We start from the raw sequence: 25,591 nt of genomic DNA, 5'->3' as shown, positions 1-25,591 counted from the left end.
GTCGTGCCGCGCGCCCCGCAATGGCTGATGGGAGATGAAGGCCGAGAGAAACACTACCCCTCCCGTCGTGCCGCGCGCCCCGCAATGGCTGATGGGAGATGAAGGCCGAGAGAAACACTACCCCTCCCATGGTGCTGCAGGCTTCGCGCTTGCTGATAAGACGTTAACAAATTACCCACAATGCACTGCGGCTCGTCTTTTCTCCCCGGCGTGGGGGTAGGAGGAGTCCGCGGCTGACCCCCGCCCGGGTCCCTAGGAACCGGAAGTTCCCGGCTGCCCTAGTAGCTGCCGGCTGGTGGGGCCGGCCCGGGGCCGCCATGAGCAAGCGGAAGGCGCCGCAGGAGAGCCCCAATGCGGGGATCACAGACTTCCTGAGCGGTGGGTTGGGCGGGGGCTGGCTACTGACGTTCTGCGCGTGTGAGGGGCGGGGCTGGGCTGATGCCGCTGGCCCCGAGCCGCTCTCGCCCGACAAGGGGCCACCCGGTGCCCCGGACTAGCCCGAATTTCGTGGTGCCCAGACCCCCCCCACACACACACACATGCCTGCCCAGGGCTCTGGGAGGGAGTTTGGGTGGGGCAGGGGATTGGGGTGCAGGCGCTGGGAGGGAGTGCGGAGGGAGGGGTGCAGGGGTGAGGGGTGTGGCTGCAGATGAAGGGTTTGGGGTCTGGGAGGGGTGAGGGGTGAGAGTAGGAGGGTGGGGGGTGAGGGCTGTGTCTGGGGCTGGGGATAAGGTGTTTGGGGTGTGGGAGGGGGTGAAAGCTCTGGCTGGGGGTGTGGGCTCGGGTGGGGCAGAGCTGGGGATGAGTTTGGGGTGCAGGCAGGCTGCTCCGGGACAGGGGCCAGAGAGGACTCCCTCAGCCCTTTCCCTGCTGGCAGCAGCGAGCTCTGGGGGAGGAGCCCCCCTTTCCTGTCCCCCCCAGCAGCACACTCACCCCCACCATTATCACCACATGTGCTCCTAGGGCCTCTCTCAGGTCCAGGAATCTCCCTTGCCTTCCCCGTGGTGGGTGCTGTGGGTGCCTCCTCCCCTGCTATTGAGCCTGACTGTAGCCTCACTGGGGGTGAGGGATGGAGGGGCTGCCTCCTTGCCCAGCATGGGGCAGGAGCGGTGACTGCAGGCGGGGAGAGGGCCTGTGCTGGTGGAGGGTCCTGCCGGAAAAGGGAAGGGTCTGAGGTGGAAGGGCAGGCTCGGAGTCAGTCTGTCCTGGCAGTCCAGATGGGGGCACTAGAACCCTGCGGCAGCAGTTGCTGCAGGGAGGCAGCATGGAGGTGCAGGGAAGAGGCAGAGGGGAGGAGCGTGGGAGTGCCCTCCCAGCCCCAAATATTGGTGGAGCTGGGCTCCTGGGCTCTGAATATTGCTGGTGCCTGGGCACCGCATAGGAATATAACTCGTCACCTGTGGTAGCCTGGTAACGTTAACCTGCCCGTGCTTGAGTGAGAAGCGGTTTGGAATGAGCGGTCAGACCCCAGTGTGTGTAAGAAATGTCTCTGTGTCTCTTTTCATTGCCCCCGGGCCGCAGAACTGGCAAATTATGAGAAGAACGTGAACCGAGCCATCCACAAGTACAATGCGTACAGGTAGGTGCGCCAGCGAGTGGTGCGGGTATCACCTTGTTCTCCCAACCCTCCCTGCTCTCAGCGCAGAGAGAGAGCCGCGGTGTCCCCTCTCTTGGGTGCCATGGGAAACTGCTCCAGGCCCAGTCTTATTCAACAGGGATTGGTAACTGGTTAAAATATAGGAAACAAAGGGTAGGAATAAATGGTCTGTTTTCAGCATGGAGAGAGGTAAGTAGTGGTGTCCCCCAGGAGTCTGTCCTGGGACCAGTCCTATTCAACATATTCATAAATTATCTGGGAAAAGGGGTAAACAGTGAGGTGGCAAACTTCAGATGATACAAAACTACTCAAGATAGTTAAGTCCCAGGCAGACTGGGAAGAGCTACAAAAAGACTTCACAAAACTGGGTAAGTGGGCTACAAAATGACAGATTAAATTGAACGTTGATAAATGCAAAGTAATGCATGTTGGAAAGCATAATCCCAATTATACATATAAAATGATGGGGTCTAAATTAGCTGTTACCACTCAAGAAAGAGATCTTGGAGTCATTGTGGAGAGGTCTCTGAAAACATCCATTCAATGTGCGGAGGCAGTCAAAAAAGTGAACAGATTGTTGGGAATCATTAAGAAAGGTGTAGATAGTAAGATAGAAAACATATTTCCTCTGTGTAAATCCATGGTATGCCCACATTTTGAATACTATGTGCAGATGTGGTTGCCCCATCTCAAAGAAGACTTATTGAACTTGGAAAAGGTTCAGAAAAGGGCAACAAAAATGATTAGGGGTATGGTATGATTTCAGTATGAGGAGATATTAAGAAGACTGGGACTTTTCAGCTTGGAAAAGAGATGACTAAGGGGGAATATGATAGAAGTCTATAAAACCATGACTGGTGTGGAGAAAATAAATAAGGAAATGTTATTTACTCCTCCTCATAACACATGAACTTCGGGTCACCAAATGAAATTAATAGGCAGCAGGTTTAAAACAAACAAAAAAGTATTTTTTCTCATAATGCACAGTCAACCTGTGGAACTCCTTGACAGAGGATATTGTGAAGGCCAAGACTATAGCAGGATTCAAAAAAGAACTAGATAAGTTCATGGAGGATAGGTCCATCAATGGCTATTAGTCAGGATGGATAGGGGTGGTGTCCCTAGCCTCTGTTTGCCAGAAGCTGGGAATAGGTGACAGGATGGATCAGTTGGTGATTACCTATTCTGTTCATTCCCTCTGGGATACCTGATGTTGGCCACTGTCAGAAGACAGGATATTGGTCTAGATGGACCTTTGGTCTGACTCAGTATGGCCGTTCTAAATTTAAGCTAGGCTCAGGGTCTCGGCCAGATTCTAATTTGATTAACTGTATTCTGCAATCTTAAAATTCTAATTCAGCCAGATACTTCATTATGCACCTAAGAAGAGATGTAAAACTTTTTTGGAAATTTAGATGGCATTTAAAAAAAATGGTGGGTTTTTTTCCTGCCTGTTCTCCCCCCCCCTCCCCCCATTGAAATATCTATAGTAATTACTTATTGAAACTAAAATTGCATTTTTGAAGAATGAGAAATGCGTTCTGTATAAGTTAGTTAGCATATAAGTGCTGTTTGGTATATTGATGAAATGGGTGTAAATTATTTAGTTTTGATTTGAATAATAATAAATATATATTTTTGCCTATTGGCAAATAGGAAAAAAATTAAAATGTTTGAAACTAGAAGACATCAGTATTGTTGTAAGCCAAAAGGAAAGTTTATATCCTTTAGGCTCAGAAATAGTATGTAAATAGACCTGACTTTATTATGCAGATACAGGAGAAACTTGTGTTTCCAGAGAGAGAGCTTGGAAAATGACTGTCCCTATAATGTAGGTAACAGAGCATGATATTTAAGGATCAACAGTAAATTCAGGTAGATATCCGAACTTTATAGTAGTAACAACACCACCAGATTCTTTAATAGTGTATTATCATCACATATACAGTAAGTGTCAAAATAGTAGACAAAACTAGCTGTTCTATGAACCTGTGTAATATAATTTAAATAGTTACTAATGTATTCTTGGAAATGCAAGCCTCAGTCAAGCTTTTCCTTCTTTCCTTTCTCTTTCACTGTTCATTCTGAGAGAAACTATTTCACAAGTTTCTTTTCATATTTTTCAATTTTCCTAAGCTGGCCCTTGGGGGGGGAATGGAAAAAATCCCACCACCACCCCCAAAAATATCTGAGGTGGCTAACCAGATAAGTAGTTTTTGTAAAGTACTTCTGAATAACAGGCTCTTTTGTAAATTTAGGTTAGCATTGCTGTTTACCTTATTTATAAAAGTCCTTATGTGAGCCCCTTATGTTAAAGTACATAATTGTTACTGACTGCTTTGAGGAAAGGGATATTCAGGTTGCTGTATGATAAGCTTTTTTATTTTATTTTAAATGGGTGAGGTCTTGTATTCCTGGTGCATGAGAAATAGGGGGTAGTTATACAGATGCCACTGCTCCAGGGTGGAACCACACACAGTGCACTGTAATGAGGGTGTACACAAAATGTTTGTCTGGTCATTTGATACTGTTCACTGAAGGCTGGAAAGTGAATGGAACTTCTTTTTTTTACATATATATATAGAAAAGCAGCTTCTGTAATATCCAAGTATCCAAGCAAGATAAAAAGTGGAGCTGAAGCAAAGAAGCTGGTAAGCTGTAAAACAGATGATGTTTTATCCGAGTTCCTATCATCCACACAATTAAATTCCATTTTTGTGTTAATATTTTAGTGCATTATAATATACATTATCATAGTTGTAATTGAGGAGACCCAAAGATATGCTTTTTTCCTGCATTTTCTCAGACTTCAGAGGTTTAAATTTAGCATAGGAACTGTAAATTTTGCTAAAAGCCCATTTTGAAATTTCACTGTAAAACAGGGAAAATTAGAGTCTGTTTCTGTTGCTCATAACGCTGCTGCTTACAATTATGAACATTAGCAAAATATTGTCTTGAAAGTTTGATTGTGTTTCTGTTTTGCAAGTTTCTGAATTTAGTTTTGTAGTTTATCCATAATGTCTGTCATGCTAGTTATCCTGAAGGTAAAGTTTCATTGACTTTTTGGTTCTGTTTCCTTTTTTAGGAAGGAGTAGGGGCTAAAATAGCTGAGAAGATTGATGAGTTTTTATCCACTGGAAAACTACGTAAGCTTGAAAAGGTGAACCTCTTTGACCTTCTTCTCTGCGGGCATTTTTTTTTTCTGTACCTTCCAAGGCCTCCTGCTAACTCCATGCAACTGCTTTACTGCTTCTGGAGAGACTGAGGCCAAGCAGGAGGGAGATGCACGTAGACTGCCAGGGGAGTAGAAAGAAGGAAATGGGTATCTAAAAGCAAAAAATCCTGAAAAATTTTTTTACATCTCTGGAAATATTACAGGATATGATCAGTTTGCCTTCCTGCCTCTTCTGTCCACCAAATTGATGAAGTGGGTTCTCATGGAAGTTTGGTTTTGGCCAGGGCCACCCACCTTAGTCTGGACAGACATGTAGAAAGCTTCCTGCACACAGCTTTTACCAGTGCACCTTAGTCCTGGCCTGCAGCACCCCCTCTTGTTCTAAATTTGGGCTCCCACCCTTCTGCCAGTGGATCTAAAACCTGACCAAGTCTCTCTCATGTACTTATTCCCAACATATAGCATTTACTTCAGTATATAGAAGGGTTCAGACAATGGCTTTAAAAATGCAGTTATAAATCTGAATAGACATGTCCATAGACATGGAACTAAAAAGGACTTTTCTCCCTCCACTAAAAAAAGAACCAGCCTCACTTAAAGCCTTATAACATCTCTCTGAGTATCAAACACTCTTCTCTGAAACCAAAGAAGGAAGCAAATTCTAGAGCCAAGGGCTTGGCACTGAAAACCACTTCTGCAGGTTCTTTCTGAGTGGATCTAGACAATCATGACATGAATTTCTGATGTGTAGATAGTAGGTCAGATCTAAAAAGATTACAGCAACTTTCAAGTGCAGTAACTCACTGAGTTACTTTATGTTCCTGTGACTTTTCAAGTGAGTTAGAGAACAGTCTCTTTTCTCCAGATTCGACAGGATGATACAAGCTCATCTATCAATTTCCTGACCCGAGTTACTGGCATAGGGTAAGAATTTTTTTTGTATGGTTCTATCTACTTGTAGAGTTATTAACAGCAGTGTAGAAATTGAGGGTTTGAAGAAAGAATATGGAGATTGAGTTGGCAGCGGGACATCCAAACTGAGACATTAGAGATTCAAGACTGAGCCCAGGGGAAATGTACATTGGGGAAATAACAGTGAAGAGATGGTAGCGGAAGCCATGGAAGTGGATGAGGTCACCTGCTTATAACAGAGAAAGGGAAAAGAGGAGCAGACGAAAGACAGCCTTGAGAGATACTGACAAGAGCTGGAATGGAGAGGGGGAGCAACTTCCAAAAGGAATGTGAAGGAGCTACTGAAGAGGTAGGAGGAAATTGAGTTGATGACAAGCCACTTTAGCCTTTCCATAGCCAACTTTTTAAGGTGGGTAACATTGTTCTCTTACATGTAGGGAAACCAAGGCGCAGAAAAGTTAAGTGACTTGTCCAAAGCCACTGTTAAAGCTGGGAATAGTACCCAGGTCTCCTGACTCCCATCCTCTTCCTCCATTTCCTGGTTCATGCAAGCAGTGTATGCCAAGTTGAGGGAGAATGTGAGAATGAATGTAAGAAATGGCTTTGGTACTGGAGAACTAATTGCCTGATTATAAACTTTGGTGCAATCTGTTAGTAAATTCTGGTGTAATGTGCTACTGTTTGATATAACATTTTCTGCTGGAGAGGTTTCACTGTGTCAATTTGGTTAAGAAGTGCCCTGATTCTTTGCAGTCCTTCTGCAGCTAGGAAGTTTGTGGATGAAGGGATAAAGACATTGGAAGGTGAGTGTACCATAAACCTTGCTGATTTCAGAGCCTTTGATTGGAAGAATGTGAAAAGGTTATGATTCAAGTTGTGAAAAACTGTTCGCTGCATAAATGACAGCAGTTATACAATTAAGGCTAGGCATTCAGCATTCCAAAACTTGAGTCAGTGCAGGGAAGAAAGGCACCAGATACATTTTCAGATGGGGATTCTCCCAAAATATGGGGAAAGGGAAAGTGACTTGGTTTGAAGAAACAGGCTTTTTCAATTCTTTCTTCTTGTGCTGCAAACTCTGAAGTGCATGGCTTTGGTAGTACCTGTGTGCTTATGTTGCATAAGTTTGATTCCACTGACACTGCATCCATCCCTTTCTTTTCGTTCAGCACCGAAGAGCTGGATGTACGCTAGATTCATACATTCTAAGGTAAAAAAGGGACCACTGTGATCATCTCGTCTGATTACCTGCATAGCACAGGCTATAGAACTTTTCTGAAATAAATCCAGTTTGAACTAGAGCATGTTACATAGAAAAACATCTGGTCATGATTTAAAAATTGCCATTGATGGAGAATCCACCTCAACCCTTGATAAACAGTTGAAATGGTTAATGGTCTTCACTGTTAAGAACCTGTAAGCTACCATATCTGTGAAGTCTCTCAGTGTGACAACTCATTTACTCTTGAAACCTCATACTTTTTGGAGATTCTTACGCATGATTGGAATGTTACTGGTGTGATGGAATGGGGAATTACTTGAAGATAGGATTGCTGCCTGTTCTGGGTGCTCTGTGGATGTTGTTGTTGTTAAAACTGCCATTTTATTTTAAGGTCTTCTACTTTGATGGATACTTTAATTGCAACTTAAATATTTTTGCCTGGGAATGTAAAGATGTTTTTTGGGACACAGGCTACTAAATAAGACCCTTTCTTTCCCAGGTTTCCCAGGCTTTCTCTCCCTCCTGCTCATTCTCGTGTTAGGCCACCACTGCCCCCTCTTAATTTCTCCTTTGCAATTTTAAAATCAAGATCAGATCTTTCTTTAAAAGATGTGATTTGGTTCAAAAGGAATTACGTTGGGGAAGTTCTATGGGCTGTTATACAGGAGGTCAGACTAGATGATCACAGTAGTCCCTTCTGGTCTTGGAATTTATGATGTCATAAATTATATACAGTAACTCCTCACTTAACATTGTAGTTATGTTCCTGAAAAATGCAACTTTAAGTGAAACGATGTTAAATGAATCCAATTTTCCCATAAGATTTAATGTAAATGCAGAGGGTTAGGTTCAAAGGAAATTTTTGGGGGGCAGACAAAAGGCATTATATACTGTACTGTACTCTGGTTGGGGAGTGCCCCAGGCTTACCCCACACAGGCACAGCCCACTGCAGGCAAGGACACTAGGAAGTCCCTTTGCAGCAGCAGCGGCGGCAGCTTCCCCGGAGAAGAACAGACGCCAACTTTGCCGGGGGATGCTCCAGGCCTGCCTCTTCCTGTCCCTGCTCCACTCCAGGACCACTTCTTCCCACCCCCACTCCACTCCTCTCTGGAGCATGCCGCATCCCTGCTCCTTCCCCGCCCCGTCCCCAAAGTCCTAAGTGCCGCCAAACAGCTGTTTGGTGGTGGGGGAAGCGCTGGGAGGGGGAGGAGAGGAACTTGTGCAGTGCTCCCTTTGTAAAGTCGCTGCTCTTCCACAGAATCTTACAAGCAGTGGACAGAGCAGGCAGCCAAACGACATTATAAAGGAGCATTGCACAACTTTAAAAGAGCACATTCCCTAATTGAGCAGCAACGTAACTTTGAAACAACGTTAAGCAGGAGGACGTTGAATGAGGAGTTACGGTATTGTGGCCCATAATGTATGCAGAAACTGATTTTGGTAACTAGCTGTGCCAACAAACTGCTCCAAAACCAGTTCAAGTTACCATTCTTGCCAACAGACTAAAACAAATGTGGGGATTCTAGACCAGACCATTTTGGAGAGATATCAAGCTGGGAAACAATCCTGGATTGGCGCTCCCTTCCTTTTTTGAGCCTCATATTTTTTCTTCATAAGATCACAGCTTGTCTGTCAGTGCAGCCCTTGGACTGTGGTAACTTGCTTCAGAGGCCGCTTCAGTCTGGGATGATCCAAATCAAAAGACCACCTTCTGCTTCAGCTGTTCCAATACAGCTGAAGGTTTGGCCCTTTATAAATGTAGAAATTAACAAGTATGCACTGAGCATGGTATTAAACATTACAATGACTACTCCTTACTGATTTTTTAGGTTCACTATTTCCTAAGACAGTTTTGCTCAGTGACTAGAACTGACTTCTTAGATGCAACTAAGTGGGACTTTTCATCTGTGAGGAGTCAGGGTTGCATGTGGATTTTGCAGGGGATGGGTTTTGTGGTGGTTTTTTTTGTTTTGTTTTTTGAGGGATTAAAGAGCCCCAATCTAGCCAGAGTAGAGTTCTCCCCTGAGCAGGCTTTTTGCTAGCCATTTTACCCTGCCCTGCAATGCCCTTGCTGCAAACGCTGGCATAAGGGATGTGTCCTGGCATAGGGGTGTGGTTTTAGTAGATGCTACTGCATTCATTCTGTGAGCCATAGGGCAGCCTCCTCATAATTTACAAGCACAACAAAAACTCTTATCCTTTGTGTTTCTCTTTAAAGTTGCTATTGAGTTAAATCATCTTTACAACAAATATCTATTTGCTAAAGTTATTTTCCTCCTCCTGAGTACTTTTTCTGTCATTCTGCTTCTTCCAGATCTAAAGAAAAATGAACACAAGCTAAATCATCATCAGCGAATTGGGCTAAAGTAAGACAGTTTCATTTTCATGGACATAGTTGCTTGGCTTCTGTAAAAAATTCCTCCAGAGGCCAGTACACTCTTTAAGATTATAGCAGCCATAAGTAGCACACTTAATAGGTAAGATCCAGTTCCATCCCCTGTTCTGCCCTTTCCTCAGTTGCTCTTAACTTACCCAAACAAATTTCTTTGGGGATGAAATTAGCTGTGCTTGGTCGCAGTCCAAAGATGCATTGTTTTAGAAAGGTTTAGTCAGCTCGGCCTATCCACTTTTGAGTTATTAAAGGTGGCGGGGAAAAAAAACAGGCTTTTCCTCTCAGGTTCTGATTTGAAATGTTGTGTCTGGATCACTGAGAGTCTAAATTCTAGAAAAATTGATGGTTTGGGTTGCCTCTGACCACTGGCTAAGGAAAGCTTTCTGTTTGCTGCTGCTGAGTCAATTCTTAAAGCCATGAAGTTCTTGTCCCCTTTGGAAGGCTGCAGAAGAAATTCTTGATACAGTATTCCTGTATGATAGCAGTACTTCCTCTCTCCTCTGAAATCTGTTTTAATGGTGGTGAAAGGGAGGACCTGCGGTGATGGGAATTTCTGAGGTGTCTGAGACTAGCAAAAGGAACCTGTGATCATTGGCTTGCTATTGCAGTCTAGGTTATTAGTTTCTAATCAATCAGTTTAATGTAAAATGTATGGAGTTTTATCTAATGTTTGCTTGGTTAAATTTTAAATGTATTGCCTTACCCATAGTCATTCAGCTTCTTTATTTGTACAGATATTTTGAAGACTTTGAGAAAAGAATCCCTAGAGAAGAGATGTTACAGATGCAGGTAAGATATAACCTTCCTCAACAAAGTAAGGCAATGAGAACAAATGAAGAGGATGTTGTCAGTAGCTACCGGTGTGGTTCTCTGCTCTTGTTCAGTGATAACAATGGGCTGCGTGTTGCCCCAGCTCTGCACAGATAGCTGACACAGCAGACCCCTAGAGAACCCCCAGTGACCTAGTAAGGTACGGAGGAACCCGAGCCAGGTTTATTGTCAAACGAAGCACAGTAATAGTTTTCTGTAGACTCTACAAGACATACTACGAATTTGTGACCCCTGGCAATGGACCAGCTCAGTCAGTGGCGGGACTTTCCACTGCCCCCTAGGCCAGACAGAGATGCGCACTCCAGAGCCTACTTTTATACAGTTACAGGACAGATTACTCATCCCTACAGACGTATTGAAGTACAGCCCCTTGACTCATTGGGGGCTGTCTCCTCCTTTGATCATGTTGTTTCTATCCATCATGCTGTCCTTTTGACCCGGTCTTTAAGATGCACCTGCTTCTAGCAGCCCTCTTCTTGCCAGCTTCTGTGAGTGGGGCCTGCCTCTGGCTCACAGCCCAGCTTTTGCTTAGCAGTGCCTGGAAGTACTTTGCTTCAGGCTTCAGGTCTCAGACTGGGCCTCTGAAACAAGAGGTTATGTTTCAGGGCCTCATCTTACTACAGAGGGCAGCTCAAATGATTTGATCTTGCTCTTTTTGTTTTCTCAACAGGAAATTGTATTGAAAGAGGTTAAGAAACTGGACCCCGAATATATTGCTACAGTCTGTGGCAGTTTCAGGCGAGGTTGGTACTCCACTGTGCCGTCACATTTACATCATGGTTCTAGGAGTCAAAACTTACTGACAAATGTCTGAACTGTGAACCTTAAGGGTTTTTTTTAATTTGTACTAATGTGCATAGTCCTTAATGCAAATTCTGTTACACTGACCAGATGGAATAAACTTACTTCTTGCTTTTTGCTTAGACTGACTAGTTCAGTTAGTTCATATAAGGCTATGGGTGCGATATAAAAAGAAGCGGAGTAGGATGCTGCAAATTGTAAAACCAAAGAATAGTTTCCTTTAAATTTTCCTTTTCCTCAAAACTCTCGCATCTGCTCCAGAATTACTCTGGAGTTTTTTCTTATTACTGGTGTGCAGACATAGCATAACAGAACCTTGCTAATTCACACAAATAATAAACACCCATTGAAAATTACTTCCTATTTTGCAAATTTCAGTAAGTGAACCAACTCAATTAAAAAATCAAAGCTAAAATTTCATAAAATGTGAGATGTTCACTTATTTTGGCATCTGTAGTTTAATCTTTTATGATTACTTCTACTAGTGTAGTATGAAGCATGAGAAACTTCACTACTTTAGTCTATTAATTATTTGTTGAGCAGTGTGAGGTCGACTGTAATTTTTTGTGTGAATTATATGTGAGGTCGTCCAGCTTAAAAAATAAAAACTTTATAAATGTCATTGTCCATAATCAGCCACTGTTCACGCCAGTAGTAAAAAGTCTAGCATTCGACTGAAGAAAGACTAATGAAGACTTGAGTATATGTCATGTTCCCCAATTAAATTTTATTTTACATATACCTATGCCAGATGTAGATTTGGTACAAAATAGTTGTTAAGCAGTTTAGAAGTTGTTCTTATTCAAAATGGCATTTATTAAATAACAGTGATCTGTCTTTAAACACCATAACACTATTTAAACATTAAGAATAAGCGGCACAGAGATGATACTTTGCTTTGTGATCAAGTAGTCAAAGTACTAACTTGGTTGGTTGGCCTCTGTGGAGTGAGTCTGTGATCTCAGCTCAGTATCCAATGAAAAGTATCCACATCACACAAGCTGCCACCAAAATTGGTACTAATTGGTAAATGCTTGACAGTTTCATCAGAGTCCCATGAAAATTAATCCACTTCTTAGCTCTGTTGGAGTCTCCTATCATAGTCAACATATGAGAGTCAGTTTGTTTCAGTGCGTTGTCTTGTACAAACATAAACTGATGAGGGATCCGCAGATGCAGCCGCATGTTAAGCTGACATAGCTGCATGGTTTTTTTTTTTAACCAAAGCCTACTTTCTTTTCTCATGTTTCCCTTTGACTTTTTCTCTTCTGCTATTCTCGATGGCTTTAATTGAAGACCAACAGGTCTGCCGCCATCCTAATTTCTCAGCACCAGAAACTTCCCATGTATTCAGGTTGATGTGGCCAGCTTTTAAGTGAGCTTTCAGAGTGTCATGTAATTTTCACTGGCCTCCCAGTGTATGTGCTCCTGTTTTCAATGGTCCTTAAAATATGGCTTTGGGGAGTTGTGTAGCATCCATATGTGCAAGGTGACCAGCCCAGCAAAATTGCACCTGTCTGATTAGGAATTCAGTGCTAGTTATGTAGGATTGGTCCAGAACTTAAGTATTTGGTGTCCTGTCCAACCATTTGATTTTACAGATGAGATGCATACAGCACATGTGAAAACTCTCTAGTTGCATCAAGTGCCTGCTATAGTGTGTCCATGTTTCACTCCTGTGGAGAAGAGTGCTTAACATAATTGCATGGTAGACAGTAATCTTGATGTGAAGTCGACTGTCTCTCTCATTCCACAGATGACAGCAAAGTCAACCATAGGCAGAACTTGCTTTAGAAATGCACTGCGTGATTTCATAGTCCAGTGGTCCCCAATGCAGTGCCCGCGGGGGTATCTTAATGTGCCCGCGTCCTGGCCCCCGGGAAAGCACCCGCTGGCATTTCGGCGGGGACGCCTCTCTATGACGCCGCTTTCCATCGACAAGTGACGTCATCAAGAGGCGTCGCTCCCGAATTTCGGCGGGGACGCCTCTCGATGATGTCGCTTGTCGATGGCAAGCGGCGTCATCGAGAGGCATCGCTGCCGAAATTCAGCGGCATTTTGGCGGGTGCTCCACCGCCGCAGTGGTCCTTCGGCTGGCGCCTGCCAGCCAAAAAGGTTGGGGACCACTGTCATAGTCAATCGTGGCATTATCAGATGAAGTGTTGCCAAGATAGTAAAATTTTTCTACTGCATTAAGCACTCTTGTCAGCAATTGCTATTTCAGCGGCAGAATACATTTTTCTGGGAGCAGTCTGGTAAAGTACTTTGGTTTTCTTGAGGCAGATAGAGTCCAAATAGCTTTGCCGATCTAGAAAAGTCATCTATCGGATGCTGCATGTCTTGGACAGTATGTGCTGTGTGTGCACAATCATCAGTGAAGAGGAACTCCCTAATGAACAAGTCAATTGCTTTAATATGAGCACAAAGACACTGGAGATTGAAGATGCTGTGTAGTCTTTGAAAGAATCTAGCTGCATAGCACTAAGGACAATGGTAAATAGCGTAGGTGCGAGTGCACAGCCCTGCTTCATGCTGTTCGTGACAAAGGCTCTGATGAAGAACCATTTTCCAGCACTCTAGCCAGCATGACTGAGTGCATGATGGTTACAAATTTGTGTGGCCAGCTTAGGTCAAGATTCACCAGAGACCCTCCCGACTAACAGCGTCAAAGGCCTTAATCAGGTCTACAATCACCATATAGAGATCACAGTTTTGTTCCCAGCATTTTCACAAGCCGCAGAAGTCATGTCAGCTGTTCTGTGTCCCAAGCGAAAGTCATGGTGACTCTCTGAAATGTTATTGGTGATGTGGAAGAATCTGGGAAGCAAGACACAAGCCAAAATCTTCCCAGCAATGGAAAAAATCAAGATACGATGGTTGTTGCATAGTACTCAATCACCTTTATTTGTATGTATGGACAACTGAAGCATCCTTGAAGTCTTGAGGCATGGTCTTCTGCTCCCAGATGTTGAGGAGCCATGTAAGCATTTGATATGTTTGATAACCACTATGCTTATAGATTTCTGGCAGCATTCTATCTAAGCCAGGCACCTTTCCTTGTAACAGTTGTTTGTTGGCGTTTTCTGCCCCAGTAACACTAGCAGTCTAGTGAGCCCTTCATGTATTGGGAACCATGCTACACCATCGATAGCAGCTTTTGAAATTGCAAATGGACAATTAAGTAGACAAAAAGTGTTCAGCCCAGCGTTGGATGATGTCTGTCTTGTCTGTATGTAGTATATTGAGGATGGGAATGCTGCCACAAGATAATGCATGTACAGTACTTGACTCATTGCGTGAGGCACATAAAGCATGGTTATCTGTCAAGACTTGGATTACTAAGAACGCCACCTGTCACAGCTCTAAACAATCTACTCTGTCTAAGCTGTGTAAAATAAAAAATGATTGGTGGAAGCACGCAGCGGAAAATATTCATCAGGCTGCGGAACAGAAAGACCTTAAATGCTTTTACTATCAATTGAAAATGGTTTTTGGTCCCTTATGTCACTTCTTAGTATTAGCACGTTAGGGTTGAGATAGGGCAGCCTCTACACTATTAATCATAGACTCGGAAATGTAGATTTGGAAGGGATCTTGAGAAGTCATTTAGTCAAGCCACTTGTGCTGTGGCAAGACCAAGTATATACTTGCACCATGCCTGACAGGTGTTTGTCTACCCTATTATTAAAAACCTTAATAACTATTCTGTGCTAGTTCTGTGGGTAGAGGAGCTTTTCTTCTTTTCTTTAGCACTAAGATTCAAACACAACCCTCTGTGGTCTGTTCTTAACTGATATCAAGACTTACAGCTTTTCTTCTTTACTCTTTACTTTCTCAGGTGCAGAATCAAGTGGGGATATGGATATTCTCCTGACCCATCCAAGTTTCACTTCTGAATCAACCAAACAGGTGCCTATCTTTCTCTATACAACTTATTACTATTTAAAAGTTGAGTTTAATGAACTTTTATCAGCAGATCATAGACTCATAAATTCCTTTGCATTCGGGTTCATATTGCAGCTTTTTGCATTTATTCCTTGACAACTTTTTATAGTTTATTAATAAAATCCTGAATATATGATCTAAGCATTATATGGGGAATTATGCAAACTACCTTTCACATGTTTGGATGTGACACGTTTTAATCATTTTGTAGAAGTGTTTTGCATAACTCTTATATATGCTAAAGAAATTTCACACCTAAAATATTGAATACAATGCGTGCAGGCCTGGCTCAATAGCTAATGCTTTGCACTGCAGTGAGGAAGATAAAGTTTATTTCAGTCTCTTGCTCCTCAGGCCACCAGGGAATTAGTACTTAGTCCCTGTGGTGAAAAGGGTGTGATCCCTTTTGCCTAATACTATAGAAATGCTCGAAAATGCTGGCTGTTTGCAGCTGGAAGGACAGTGGCCAGGACTATGGAGGGCACAGGGTAATCAGACAGCTGCTTGTTCAGTGTAATGTGCTTGGTATCTTTTTCTTGTTTATAAATTGAGTGTACTTTTCTGTAGCATTGTATAGTGATCCTGATTTATATCACGACAAAAAAAAAAAAGCCCTGCCTTCTTTGAGACCATATGCACTTTTGGAAAAAAACAGGCTTTTATTATCTTGTCACCAAAAATAGCTACTTTCAGGATAGTCCCCCACACCTCCCAAAAAAAGCATTTGTGTTTTTAAAATGGAAAAACATTCTCACAAGACGCTTAATGCAGGCTTGACTATTGTATCTGAAGCTATGAGCCTCTTATGGGGCACACCAAAAATGTCATTAATTTACATACCAGTGTCATTACACTCTGTTCCAGAGTTTCTTTATTCTACTGGCAAGCTATGCAATTAAAGTGGAAGTAATGGATTTGAAGTGTCCACCAGTAGCAAAGTCTTTTTTTTTTTTTAATATCAGTCTCTCCCTCTTGCACTCATTATCACAGACACTGAGGGTGGAAACTCAGCAGAGGACAAGGGCAGACTTAAAGTAGTTGGGTGACCATGTAATTTTGTGCTCCCAAATATTTTGTTTAATTGTAACCTCAACTTTTTAGAATTTCCAGGATCACATTTTCTGAGGTGTCTTGAAAGAATTGCATCATTCTCTTAAAGAGTTTTTCCTGTTAAGCAATTGCATATATTTATACCATTAACACACTTTAATCACTTTTTTTTTAAATAAGTCTTAAAGAGGAATGAGGTACCTTTTTGTATGGAGCGAACCAACAGAATAGGAAACAAATCTCCCACCGTATATTATGCCACAGAACAATCTTTAACCGTCACTGAAAGTTGGCAGTGCTATTCTTTAGTATTTACAAGAGAATATTTGTAGATTAAATCAAAGCAGATGCTAATGGACCTATGGAAACTAGCAAGCCACAAAAATAGAAGGTCATTAATTTAGAAATATAAGATTTAAAATTGTACAACAAGTTTTGTCAAGTCTGATGAAAATACTTCAGTGCTCTTTTTTGTCTTGCAATACAATAGAGGTTTGAGAGAACTATTTTCCTTAACCAGATTCTCAAGTAGTGATATATTTATGGTATGTAGCTTCTGCCAAAGTCTCAGAATCTGATCCTGAAAAAATATTTTCCATCAATGAGATCTCCTTGGTTTTCACAAGGATATATTGTACATCTGTGGGTCACATTGCTGGTAAACAAACAGGTTCCTCTTTCTTAGGTAATGTTTCATTTGACTTTGTTTACTTTTGACATTAATTATTGTTTCCAGCCAAAGCTTTTGCACCAAGTTGTAGAACAACTGAAAAAAATCCACTTTGTCACAGACACATTGTCAAAGGGTGATACGAAATTCATGGTGAGTTTTCTTTGAATATTTAATGTAAAAGACAGTATCTCTGATTAATATACAAGAAATACACTGCTTACTGTTACATAGCTCTGATTAAAAAAGGAAAGTTTATGCAGTAACTCAGTAATAGTTGGCTTTTTGTTATAATATTAACGTCCTACAACCATCTGTTTGCAATAATCAAAGGGGAGAGAATTTTTTCCCCAAGAAGCATTTTATCCCTTTGTTTTTATATAAAAAAACAAAACAAAAAAAAGTCTGTCTCAGCTACATGTGTGGAAATGTTTGTAATGAACATTCTTTCCTTTTGTAGATTAATGTGCAGTTTTGCATTCTTTAAATTGTAAAAAAAACAAACAATACAAAAAACAAGTAGTACGTAAGGAGTGAAAACTCTAAATCCTATCTCCCGGCGACTTACTATCAGAGTTCAGTATGTCATAATGTTCAACATATCTCCATCCACCCTACCAACTACTGTACTCACTTTCTAATTCTTTTAATGCTTCCCCCCACTGGCTACCCTTTCCCTTCTCATGCCCCACTACACACCTCTTTACTAACACGTCTCTTAGGCCAGATTCTCAGACTCAAAGTACACTCCCACCTTGCTGTCACTGCCTCTGGCCTATAATGCACTTTCAGCTCCTTCAGCCTACACTGGATGATGATCCTGAAATTTGTCTTGAATTCACAATTTGGTCTAGATAGCCATATATTCGATGTGAAACTCTCCAAGATTCAGAGGAACCGTCTTCTGCTGTGATAATAGCCTCTGTTACTTGAAGATGTAGACTGCTCTGGTGTGAGTTTCTGTACCATCCTCTTTAGTTCTGGATGCCAGTTTATGGCATATGAGAAATTTTGTGGCTAAGCTCGAACATCTTTCTATTAATTTCACATCTAAATCAAAGTAAAGGAGAAAACCTTCTCCCAGGCTTGACATTCAGAAATAGGGCATTCCTCTGAAAAATTACATCTGAAGTCAACCATCAGGTATTGTAGAACAGAACATGAAAGGAATCTTTGACCTCAGAATAGCTCTGAGGGTTTATGACCAGTCTTACATTTCATTGTAATGTACCTTATCGGGAGACAGACCCTTAAGCTAAGCACTCCTCTTTGTCTGGAAGAACAAGCTGAAGTCTTTGTTTTTCAAAAGAAAAGTTTGTTTGTTTGTTTGTTTTTGTTTTTTGAGTATTGAGCGAGTGCTATGATGTTTCACTTCCACCTGGAGTTTTGTCTCTACAGGCTCCAAATACCTTGTTCTTAAAGACTGATGAAAAGTTAATCCCAACAGATGAGTAAAACCCTAAGCAACAGTTATGACTGGACTGAAGACAGTAATTGATTAGTTCCATTCAGTCTTTGATAGTAGCTTAATGATGATCTTCATAAGCCAGAGACTTGTGTTGCTGGGCATGCTGTGGGAATCCACTTTTTGCTAAATGATCACCGTTAAGTTTATATTAAACCATTATATTAAAATAAACTATAGAAAAGAATGTAAAATATGAACCAGATCCTACACATTAACTGTTTCAAGTGGATATAAATATCTATTCTTGAAACTTATAAGGCTGTTACAGAGGGAAAGGTATTATCAAGTGGTTCCGTATATTTTCACTTGAAGTAAAGGGGATGAGAATCAGAAATGGATTTCTGTGCTCACCTCAGTTAAACTCTGTGTACAGTTTCTTGTGAAATTAAACTTGTTGTTTTTCCTGGCGTTTCTTAGAAGGATAAAATCAGTGAAGTTGTTACACTCCGTGCTCCTGGGACAAAAAAAAAAAAATATAAAGAGGAAAATTAAATTGAACTTCATCCCAATACTCTGGGCTATTCCCAGTTGCTAATTTAATAGAATGGCTCTTATTGATGAAGAATATATGCAGGATAGCTGCTTGATTGCCCCAGACTATGTAGTGCATATGTTTATGTACTTGTGTGAGGTTTTCAAGTAGCAAAAGGAGGAGAGGGAGGACTTCATCAGCCACAGCAGATCAGTGAAAGCCACATTTAGAAGGGCCTTTAAGTAATTAGCAGAAGCTGCAGGGACCCACCCAAAGCAGTGACCATTGATAACCCACCAGCTGGTTATTTTATCCAATGTTAGACTAATAGGTGAAACCACCCGAAACACCAGTTCTTGGGATAAGCTCTTTGTAATGGAACCAGATCTGTGCCAGAAACTGGTCACATTTGGGATTTATGTCTGGCCAAACTAAAAAGAATTCTGTAGGGTACCAGTGAATTGTCTGGTGTCTCACTCTGACCTAGGATATTTCAGTTTTCTGTCCTCTTAGCCACAGAGCTCCTCTGATCAGAAATATTTCTATTTTCTGCTAAGGACACTGTGTGATAGGAAACAAAGTGGTAACATTTTTGACTGTAGTATTTTCATTTTCTTGTGTCTCCACTACATGTTCTAGTCTTTATTTTTTTTAAAAGACACAATTCACTGATTTTTGGTGCATCTCCCTTTCAAAGCTATTAAATAAGTGATAGTGGATTTGAAATGAAATTCAATTTCTGTAGGAGTAACTGCTACTTCACCTTGGCCAGCCCTTCTGGTATTAGAACCAACTTGCTCTGAATTTAAATCTTGACCAATAGCATTTCCAATCTACGAGTCTATAAGAATGTGACATTTTACTGCCTATGTTCTGTGTAAAACAGTCATAACTGGAGAAGACACTATTAATGTGTCAGGGTAGAATAAGTAGAAATGGCAGGCAGTGTTGAAATCTTGGGAAAGTAAGTGGAATCAGGACTGCAGCTGAAGTTAGAAATGTCCCAGAGTGAAGACAACAGAGCGTATAAAAGAACCCGTAACACGTTCCAAAAGGATACAGAATTGTTGAGCTTTCAGAACAAATGTAATCAGAGAAAGAAGGGAAAAACTTAGTGTAGCCGGAATACATTTCTGCAAGGTTTTTCAGGTTTCCTGTGTAAACAGCTCTGATCATTCATCACAACTCCTCTTCTCCCTCACTCCCTGTCATCCCAGACAATTATCAACTACACATGAAATAAAGCTTGAAGGTGAATTAAATGGATTATACAATGATTCTTTCTGTAAGAGCCTTTCTGCTTTTTTTAAATGTCAGAAAATGCCTTTCCGTTCTGACTTGCATTGGCTGCAATTTTTATCCATGCTTTCCCCTGCTTTTCTGTTTAGCTGTCATTTTCCATTCGTGACCATGAGTTCTCAGCATATTTGTAATTGCAAAAGTAGAGGCCTGGGAGTTGGGACTCTGGAGTTCTGTTTGTGCCTCAGCTTCCCAACCTCAAAACAGTTACTTACCTACTCTGTGTTGTATTTAATGTTTTTTCCTAAAATCTCATGTTCTTTAGGTGAAAGGTGGCATAGAGGTACACATTCTGCTCCTTCTGTTTCAGCTGCTGTGTTAGGGGATTATGTCAGTTGCTACTCAGTTATGGAATTGATATGTCTATGTCCCTGAAGCAGGGAGGGATAGTTGAGATGTCCTTTTGAGTCCTTCACTTAACTATATTCTAGCTGATTGTGTACCTTTAGGAAAGGAAGAGGGATTCCTTATGTTTAGTAGCTCTCCAGTTTGGTATTAAAAAAGTTTATGCTATCTGGGGAAAAGGGCCTGGTTTGTGTTAAAAGTTTGAGACACCAGGCTAATTTCAGCCTTGAGTGTTGTGATACTTGCAGAGTTTAGATTTATTTATTATTTAGGAGGTTTTTAATAAGTTTACAAATCTTTGCCAAGCGAGTATCAGAAACACAACAAATATTACAACAGTTAGCTTTTGTTTAAAGAGACATTATACAGGAATATTGTCATCAGATCTTTATATTTAACATATTATAGAGTGATTATAATTAAAATCTCTATGTTGTTTCTAGTGGTCTTACTAAACTGAGTGATATCTCAATATACACAGTTAACGGATAGACCTACCCAATCTGATGTATAATATTCAAAAAAATTGGACAGGTATATTGTTTTTTTTTTGCAGGTGAATGTATTTTTTCTGAGTATTAAAGGTAACCAAATATCTATCTATTTGTCCTCTGTCTATTTTGATGGGTTCATAACTGATGTGTGTTAATTTTTCTATAACAACCACAATCTGTATATAAATATAATAATTTTAACCAATCCTCTACGGTTGGGCTATTTTTCTTTTTTCAATGTGAGTCTGCAAACAGCCAGGCAGCTACAAGCAGATGAGATTAATTCTTCATTTCCATTTTTTGTGATCATTTCTATTAGAAAGCCTTCGGAGGATTAGCAAAGGATCATGTGGTAATAATATCCAGCAATTTGTGATATTTGGTTACTGACTGCATGCTAATACTCTCTGATTGGACATGTCCACCATATAGGTAAAAAATAATCCTCTTTTACCACAATTTCTCCAACATTTATCCCCATTCAATCTATATTTTTTAACCTGACTGGTGTGAGATACCACTGAAACAGTATCTTGAAGTTTTATTTTATTGTGCTGCATACTGAAGTTGTTGGTACTCTTTTCCAGATCAGACCCCATTCTTTTGGGGTAATTTGTCTACCCACATCCTTTTCTCAGTGTGTCATATATAGACACTATTTTGTTAGGAAAGCCGTCTGCAAAGATTAATATAAATTAGTTATATTTTTTGGTTTTGTTTCCAGGTTGCCATCACTTCTATTATAATTAGCTTTCTGTATAGAAAGGTTTCAGAGTGGTAACCGTGTTAGTCTGTATCAGCAAAAACAACGAAGAGTCCTCTAAGGTGCCACAAGGACTCTTTGTTCTTTTTGTATAGCAAGGGTTGTCTAGACAGTTTAGAAACATTAATGCCTGAGTTGAGAGTACGAGTACCAGGACAGAGTGGGTCAGTTAAACTTAGTTTTGATAGCTAAATAAGTTAGAAAAGTTTCTTGACTGAATAGCTGCCTAGCCGTGCATGTGTATTCCATTGCTCTCCCAATGTTTGAAGCTCTCTGGTTTGCGATTTGGGTTAAAATCTGGACTATTTGCAGTGGGTGTCATTGGCAAGGGAGAAGAAGTTATTTTCTCTCTAGTTCTATCCAAAAGCCATAGCGTTTTGCCTTTGCTAAAGGATGTCAATTTCTGGAGGGTGTGATTTTGATTAATCATGGTAGCCTACCAGAGTGTACACTGCTGCAATATTCTTGTTCATTAAAGACCCAGTGTTTCACTGGGTAAATGCACCCCCAGTCCACTACTATTTTGAGTTGGTTGACTTGATAGTGCCATAGACTATTTGGAACAGCTAGTCCCCTCTGATGGGTCTGTACATAGTTTCAGGTCTCACTCTTGGTATTTTCGTATTCCATATAAATTCTAACAACATCCTCTGTATTCCTATAAGGGTTTTCTAAAGGTAAGTGATAGTAATGAGTCCTAGAATGAATGTTATCCTGGAAACAAACAAAAAAAGCTTTTCTACAAATTAGCAATCTTCCATCATGGTTATTAACAGAGGGAAATCATAAGCCCAAACAAGCAAGTTTAATAAGCAAACCTTTTATTCACCTCTGAGACTGTATGCCTGTGCATGATCACATAACTAGACAGACTCCACGGTCTACGTTTTAAAACTATTTTAGTGTTTTTCTCTTTTAAAAGAAAAAAAAAAGCCCAAGACAATTTAAAACTCTTATAACTTTATAATTTCTGCTTTCCTTGTGTCCTTTTAGGGTGTATGTCAGTTGCCAAGCGAAGAAGATGGAACCAATTATCCATACAGGAGAATTGATATCAGGTAAAATTTAAATGGAATAGGCCTGCACTCCTAGGGTAGAACAGGCATTTGTTAAAGCATCATCCAAAATGGGGGCATTTGTCATGATTCCACCTCCTCGTGTGTATCATACAGAACAGGACTGCACAGCCCACTTTAACCAATCCTCTATGGTTGGGCTATTTTTCTTTTTTCAATGTAAGTCTGCAAACAGCCAGGCAGCTACAAGCAAATGAGATTAATGGGGCATTTATGAAAGTGCTATGTCCCAATCCCTGACTGCAAAGCAAGCCCCCCTTCTCCTGATTCCAAAACAAGGATCTTTGTTGCTATCCTTCCCCTCCAGCAATTACTGAACGGGGAGGTTTGTCAGGGTACTGTGCCTTAACCGCTCAGTAATAGTTTAATGGCAGGAGTTGTTACACCACCCTTTCCTTTTGTATGTGCCTGTAGGATGATGGATTTTCAGGAATATTGCAATCTCTCCGGTGATGTTCTAGGAATACAGAGTCCTGTAATGTGGTGCCAGTAGAGCATTGGGTTTTGCTGTAAATGGTAATAAGACTAGAGAAACTGTGCCTCAAGTGAATTCCAGCTGACTTGGAACTGAGATTTTGTTTTTTGTTTCTTTTACTCTAGGCTGATCCCCAAGGATCAGTATTATTGTGGGGTACTGTACTTCACAGGCAGTGACATATTCAATAAGAACATGAGAACTCATGCCCTGGAAATGGGCTTCACAATCAACGAGTACACAATCCGGCCCTTGGGAGTTACTGGTGAGTTTAGTCTCTACGCAAAGTGCTCTTTCCGGTCTCTCTTGTTGTGATGCTCCCCAGGGGTACTCAGGGTTGTGAGGCACTTCACTGCCTGCCCTTCGTGTGCAAGGGTCTTATCTGTGCCTGCTGTAGCTCAGCTCCCTGAAACCAAACCCCTCTGGCTACACACAGACTGCTTTTGAGGCCTCCACAGATATCTCTTTTTGTGCAGGCTAATAATAAGTACACACCAACCCTCAGAGTCCTCGGCCCGCACCTTGCAGTGTCCCACTCCTGTCACTGAATGCTCACAGAAATTAGTAGATTGGCTCTCCCCCAGGGAACAGTGTACACACATTTGTTTGATTCAGCTCATATATAACATTACAGCACTGAGATGTATTTATAATGAAAACAATCATAAGTTTATTATTAGAAGCTAAGATTTAAGAGATAGTAAGGATAACAATGGAAGCAGAAATGGTTATATATAAAACATGCTTCCTAGAGTTAGAGGTTTTAGTCTGTTAGTTTATCTCACCTAAAGCAGTCTCCCAGCATCTCCAACCAATATGGCTGAGATCCCCCTTTCATGAATGCAAAAAGCACTGTCCTTTTTGGTTCCTCAGTGGAGGATAAAGAGGTGTCCTTCTCCTTATAGCCCCCCAAATTAATTGTTTTGTCCCCAGAGTCAGAGTCCCCTGTAATTTAGTCTCTCATGTCTTCCCATCCCCATTTACTCCATGTGCAGATTTGGCTTCCATTATATTGGCTTACAATGATTAATTTACATAGCCAACAATGTGACACATGAATAAGTTTCCTTTGTGTGACTCAAAACCTGTTTGTCAACTCCAGCTTGGGAGACAGTCTTCTTAAAACACATTTTCAGTACACATACACAACTCCTGAAATATCGTCCATACATAGATTTTTGCAACACTTCTGAGGATCAGTATGACACGCTTTTATTAGATAGTCTACGAAAGCAATGTGGTGGGTCTAGTGAGTTTGTCAGGGCTGCTAGGAGTTGTTACAGAACAGTGAACCCTTTGCCAGTTGGCATTGAGGGGTTGTTAGGTTCTCAGGACAAGTGTGAACCTTTCTTCTCCAAACAGACCCATACACACATAATAGTATTTCAGGATGTTTCAAGGGCTACTGCCAAATGCCACAGTTAAATGTAGCACGCTATTCTCTCTGACTTCAGAGACCTACCTAGTATCAGGAGGCAGCTTTCTTCTCTCCCGCATACAAGATACCCCCCGTCTGGGTCTGCCTGATCCAGCTCAATGGAATTTTGCCATTGATTTCAATGAGAACGAGACCTGGTCTGTTTGTGCCACACAGGGTAGGCATCTGTTTTCCAGCACTATAACAAGACTGTAGCTTTCTGTTGGTTTGGGATGGGCATACTGTCTAATTTTAACTGATGGTGTATATTTATAAAGCTGTGTCAAGAGCTAGAGTTCTAGGATTGACAATCTGAGGTTGAGATACAACGTTGCTGCATTTACAGTGATACAGTCAACACCTTGTGACATATTGATCAGGTTTTTTCGCATAGAAGATCTAGTTTTTAGACCTTATCTAACTATTAACCAGACTCCTATTTTCCTTTTCATTCATTTACGCAGCTTCTTGGTTTTCAGACATCAACCTGTTTTTTCTAGATAAACCTGTCCTTGCTTTATAAAATGGTGTCTGCATAGCACTGCTACTCATAATGCCTTGCGAAGTTGCTGTCCTTCACCTGTCTGTCATCTTTATTGTATTTGCAGGAGTTGCTGGGGAGCCCCTCCCAGTAGAGAGTGAAAAGGATATCTTTGACTACATACAGTGGAAGTATCGAGAGCCAAAAGAACGGAGTGAATAACTTGCATTCAAAGGTTCACTAGCTAGTGCTCACTTATTTTGTAGCTTTTATGAATAATCAGCGGAGTCAAAACTAGGTGCATATTTATTGCTTGAACATTACTTCAGAAGGTGTGTATTACTGACACTGTTTTTAAACAATAGTTCCATGGCACTAGAGTAAAATGTGTTGTAAAAATTAAATCACCTAACATTGCAACTTGATTACTTTCCTTTTATTCAAAATATCTTTAATACACACATGGTTTTTATCTGAATTTTAATTAGTCCCTTTGCTAAGGTGCTAAGATAAGTCTGCAGGGAAAATGAGGAACCAAGCAGCTCCCTCGCAATAAAATTTCTCATAGATTAAATTGGGAATTGGTCCAGATTTTGTCTTCTAATAATAAATTATAGTCTTCCTTTTTCTCCCTGGGATACTAGATATCTGTGTTTAGAAAGCACAGCTTTTGTTTTATAACTTTCCCCTACAATTTCCATGGTA

The 25,591-nt window shown here is 41.1% G+C and overlaps 1 protein-coding gene across 2 annotated transcripts; it reads left to right on the top strand.

The window, feature by feature from the left end:
• Positions 1 to 95: 95 nt before the first annotated feature.
• Positions 96 to 25,306, top strand: POLB (DNA polymerase beta). Of its 2 annotated transcripts, XM_039522459.1 has the most exons (14): positions 101 to 378; positions 1,522 to 1,579; positions 4,182 to 4,248; positions 4,683 to 4,757; positions 5,638 to 5,696; positions 6,438 to 6,487; positions 9,222 to 9,273; positions 10,034 to 10,088; positions 10,801 to 10,873; positions 14,770 to 14,840; positions 16,663 to 16,749; positions 22,431 to 22,495; positions 23,114 to 23,253; positions 25,014 to 25,306. In XM_039522459.1, the coding sequence occupies exons 1-14, from the start codon at positions 318 to 320 to the stop codon at positions 25,106 to 25,108; spliced, it is 1,008 nt and encodes a 335-aa protein (XP_039378393.1). In that variant the 5' UTR covers positions 101 to 317; the 3' UTR covers positions 25,109 to 25,306. The 2 variants fall into 2 exon arrangements, with proteins under 2 accessions (XP_039378394.1, XP_039378393.1); XM_039522460.1 differs by lacking the exon at positions 16,663 to 16,749 and having other exon boundaries at positions 96 to 378.
• Positions 25,307 to 25,591: the final 285 nt, after the last annotated feature.

The sequence above is a fragment of the Mauremys reevesii genome, linkage group 2 (genome assembly GCF_016161935.1).
Source record: "Mauremys reevesii isolate NIE-2019 linkage group 2, ASM1616193v1, whole genome shotgun sequence".
Lineage (NCBI taxonomy): Eukaryota > Metazoa > Chordata > Testudines > Geoemydidae > Mauremys > Mauremys reevesii.
The sequence above is the reverse complement of the archived record's forward strand: the minus strand, read 5'-3'. Positions and strand labels throughout refer to the sequence as shown.